This window comes from Mustelus asterias, chromosome 4 (assembly GCF_964213995.1).
Source record: "Mustelus asterias chromosome 4, sMusAst1.hap1.1, whole genome shotgun sequence".
Classification (NCBI taxonomy): Eukaryota; Metazoa; Chordata; class Chondrichthyes; order Carcharhiniformes; family Triakidae; genus Mustelus; species Mustelus asterias.
Window position 1 is genome coordinate 71,144,959 of NC_135804.1, and position 4,219 is coordinate 71,149,177.

The following is a 4,219-nucleotide window of genomic DNA, read 5'->3' on the forward strand; positions in this document are numbered from 1 at the left end:
TTGCAGTGTACAAATTTCCTGCTGCCTTCCCTACATTACAACAGTGACAACATGTCAGAAGAGTTTCAGTGACTGTGAAGCATTCTCACATGTCTTGAGATGGTGCAAGACAGTTACGGAAAGACAGTCTTTATGCCTTTTCCACACACACTGATATATTTTGATGTTTAAACTCACTGCCTCCTCAGACCTGTGTCCCACAATGTGGAATGGTCCAATCAGAAAGCTCGATTTTTCTCACTGGTTATCTCTTTGCCCAGATGGGGAAGTGGTGAGATTATCTGGGGAAAATGAGCTGACAGTCGAAGAATCACCGATCCAGGAAGTTCCAGGCATTCAGTGCTGCTTAACCCAAGAACTCCCATTCACAGAACAACATGTACTTCCCATTTCAGGGAATGCCGAAACGGAGGAACAATCACACTGAGAACTTTCATTGCTGGCAAATGGGCAAAGTTCCAGGGGGTCTCCCTATTGCAGACTCTGCAGTTTTACACAATATAAACCATGAGGTGATAACTGGCTCCTGACAACGCACACTCACTCTTCAACACTCAACACTTCCAAGTTGGGCAAGGACATGATGAAGACAGCACACTGTGTGGCTGCTGCTGTTTTGGGAACACTGCTGATCTGCTTGATCCAGGATGTTGCTGCTTCACCGGGTAAGAGAGAGAGACTTCCTTATTGGCAATATTCTCCGAGAATGTCAGAATGAACTAAACTGTGACAGACAGTTTAAAATAGTCTGCTGGCTTCCACCAATTGCTCATGTTATTTATTAGTTTTCAATGTGTTTATTCCAAATATAGAATCATAGAATCCCTACAGTGCAGTCGGAGGCCATTCGGCCCATTGAGTCTGCACCGGCAACAATCTCATTTGGCCCTATCCCTGTGACCCCACATATTTACCCCGTTAATTCCTCTAACCTACACATCACAGGACACTAAGGGGCAATTTAGCATGGCCAATGTACCTAACCCGCACATCTTTGGACTATAGGAGAAAACCGGAGCACCCGGAAGAAACCCACGCAGACACGGGAGAATGTGCAAACTCCACAGGTAGGGACCCAAGCTGGGAATCGAACCGAGGCCCCTGGAACTGTAAGGCACAGTGCTAACCACTGTGCTACTGTGCCGCCCAAACTATGATCCCAGAACAGAGAAGAAAGATTGAACAGATTGTGTCTTTTTTCTAGAAAAGTGAAAGCTGAGAGGTGACTATTGAAGGAGGTTTATAAACACCAGTACAGATCAGTTGGGCCAAATGGTCTGTTTCATTTCTGTTGATGTATTTCTATGGAAACAGCTGAAGGATAATGTTACTATCAGCGAGAATCTGCTGTGATACCCATCCCATATTTAACTGTGTCTCTTTCTCCATCTCATTGCAGCTGGCACTGTAACAATCGAATGTTGTGAGAATTTTAAATCCACTCCTATTGTTCATAAAAGGCTAGTAAGCTACAAGAAAACAATTGGCTGCTCCATTCCCGCCATTGTGTAAGTCTTTCAAGGTGTTTTGACCGCAGTGTGTTGAAATGAAAGATATGGAGCTGGTGTCTGTAACTCTCTGATAATGACATCTCATTTCATTCTTTCAGATTTACAAACAGACGGAATATGAGAATTTGTGCCAAAGCGAATGAGAAATGGGTACAAACCGCAGTCAGATTTCTGGAAAAGGGACTGAAGAAGTGAAGAGAGAAGAAGACGTTGAAATCACAGCACTTTAAAACCATTTAAAATACAGAGACTGTTGATGTGATAATTAGCATTAAAAATTGCCATGGTAACTACATTTTCCCGTGAAACCACAGTCACCAAAAGTGACAGAAACAAGATGGTGTCACTGTATCAATGTGGGTCCCAGCCAATGAAAGCCCTGAGGTCGGGCAATATTCCATAGACTGCACATTCAACAGTGTGAGGCTGTGTGAGTATAAACAATCAGTCTCCCCATTTCAGTGGGGTTTGTCCCTCAGACCCCTGACTGTCTTTGGCCAGAGAAGATGAACAGAATTACAACCACAGCTCTCACAACTGGGTCAGCAGTGAGGGGTCAGAGAAAGGAGGGGGTGGGGAGACACTGGGAGACAATGGGGAAGTTGGTGGGGAGGCACTAGGGGTCAGGGAGAAACTGGTGGAGGGGGACATACTGGTGGAGGGGGACATACTGGTGGACGGGATAAGGGAAACAGGGAATGGGGGAAACACTGAAGGAGGGGGGAAGGGAGACACTGGGGGAGTAGTTGGGGAAGACACTGTTTGTGGGATGGGGAAGACACTGGGGATAATGGGTGAGGGAGACATTAGGATTCTCTGTTTTGATTGCTAATCTCAATGTTTTTATTATTTGATCCCTTCTCTTCCCTCATTTCTTCACTGATTTCTCAGCTCCTGCTTTTTATAAATTGAAAATGTGATGATGAAATAAAGGAGATTTTTGATTAAGTTTCTCTTGTTGTCTCGAAGCAGCTTCATTCTTCATTTTTATTCAACAGATGAACTGTGTTGAATTACCTCCCTGTTTTCATCCTCATTTTCCATTCACTCACACTGTGAGCTGATTAATGATCCTGAGGCTTTAAACAGAATGCGCAAGTATCCACGGCACATTCAGCTGTCATAGGAGCAGAGGGGTAGGAGAAGGCCATTCAACCCTTCAAAGCATGGAATGGAGACTGTGCCAAAGTCGCAGAAACAGGGTGTTCTCGGGAATTTTCACATGGGATTCAGAGGGGAAAGAGCTCCTCCTTTATTTAAACCTTTTCAGCCTCCAGTGGTTGTTGAGTTGTTTTCTTTTATCCACAAACTAGGTATATGTAACTTTCCATTACTTTATCAGTGTAATTTATTAACTAATTAAATAAATAAACTTGGGCAGAAGTGACAAGGCTGGTGGCATGCAGTGACTGCAGCATGTGGGAATGTGTGGGAAGCACTGTAATTCCCCAAAGGGATGAACTGAGAGAGATCAATATTAGTAGAGAAATAATGCTGGGACAATTGATGGGATTGAAGGTAGATAAATCCCCAGAGTACTTAAGGAAGTGGTTCTAGAAATATTGGATGCCTTGGTGGTCATCTTCCAGGATTCTATGGACTCTGGAAGAGTCCCTGCAGATTGGAGGGTAACTGATGTTACTCCAATATTCAAAAAGGGAGGTAGAGAGAAAACAGGGAATTATAGACCAGTAAGCCACACATTGGTAGTGGAGAAAATTCTCAAATCCATTATCAAGGACGTTATAGCGGAGCATTTAGAAAGCAGTGGCAGGATCAGACAGAGTCAGCACAGGTTTATGAAAGGGAAATCATGCTTGACAAATCTGCTGGAATTCTTTGAAGATGTAACTCGTAGAGTTGACAAGGGGAGCCAGTCGATTTGGACTTTCAGAGAGTGTTTGACAACGTCCTCCACAAGAGATTATTATGCAAGGTTAAAGCGCATGGCACTGGGGGAAATGTATTAAGATGGATAGAAAACTGGTTGGCAGAGAGGAAACAAAGAGTAGGAATTAATGGGTGCTTTTCAAATTGGCAGGCAGTAACTAGTGGTGTGCTGCAGGGATCAGTGCTGGGACCCTAGTTATTCACAATATATATTAATGATTTGGATGAGGGAACAAAATGTAACATTTCAAAGTTTGCAGATGAGACCAAGTTGGGTGGGAGCATGAACTGTGACAAAAATACAGAGATCCTTCAGCATGATCTGGCCAGGTTGGGTGAGTGGGCAAATTAATGGCAGATGCGGTATAATTTTTAATAAATGTGGGGTTATTCACTTTGGAAGCAAAAACAAGAAGGCAGACAACTACCTGAATGGCTGTAAATTGGGAGAGGGGAGTGTGCAGCAGAACGTGGATGTCCTTGTGCACCAGTCACTGAAGGTAAGCATGCAGGTGCAGCAAGTGGTAAAGAAGGCAAATGGTATGTTGACCTTTTGTGAGAGGTTTTGAGTACAGAAGCAGGGATGTGTTGTTGCAATTATACAGGGCCTTGGTGAGGCCATACCTACAATATTGTGTGCAGTTTTGGTCTCCTTTTCTGAGGAAGGATGTTTTTGTTCTCGAGGGAGTGCAGCGAAGGTTTACCAGGCTGACTCCGGGGATGGCAGGTCTGATGTATGAGGAGAGATTGACTGGGTTAGGATTGTATTTGCTGGAGTTCAGACAAATGAGGGGGATCTCATAGAGACGTATAAAATT

The 4,219-nt window shown here is 43.9% G+C and overlaps 1 protein-coding gene across 1 annotated transcript; it reads left to right on the plus strand.

The window, feature by feature from the left end:
• Positions 1-300: 300 nt before the first annotated feature.
• On the plus strand, positions 301-2,464 carry LOC144492322 (C-C motif chemokine 5-like). The gene is made up of 3 exons (XM_078210314.1): positions 301-665; positions 1,400-1,508; positions 1,610-2,464. Exons 1-3 carry the CDS (start codon positions 581-583, stop codon positions 1,704-1,706), a joined length of 291 nt encoding a protein of 96 aa, XP_078066440.1. The 5' UTR covers positions 301-580; the 3' UTR covers positions 1,707-2,464.
• Positions 2,465-4,219: the final 1,755 nt, after the last annotated feature.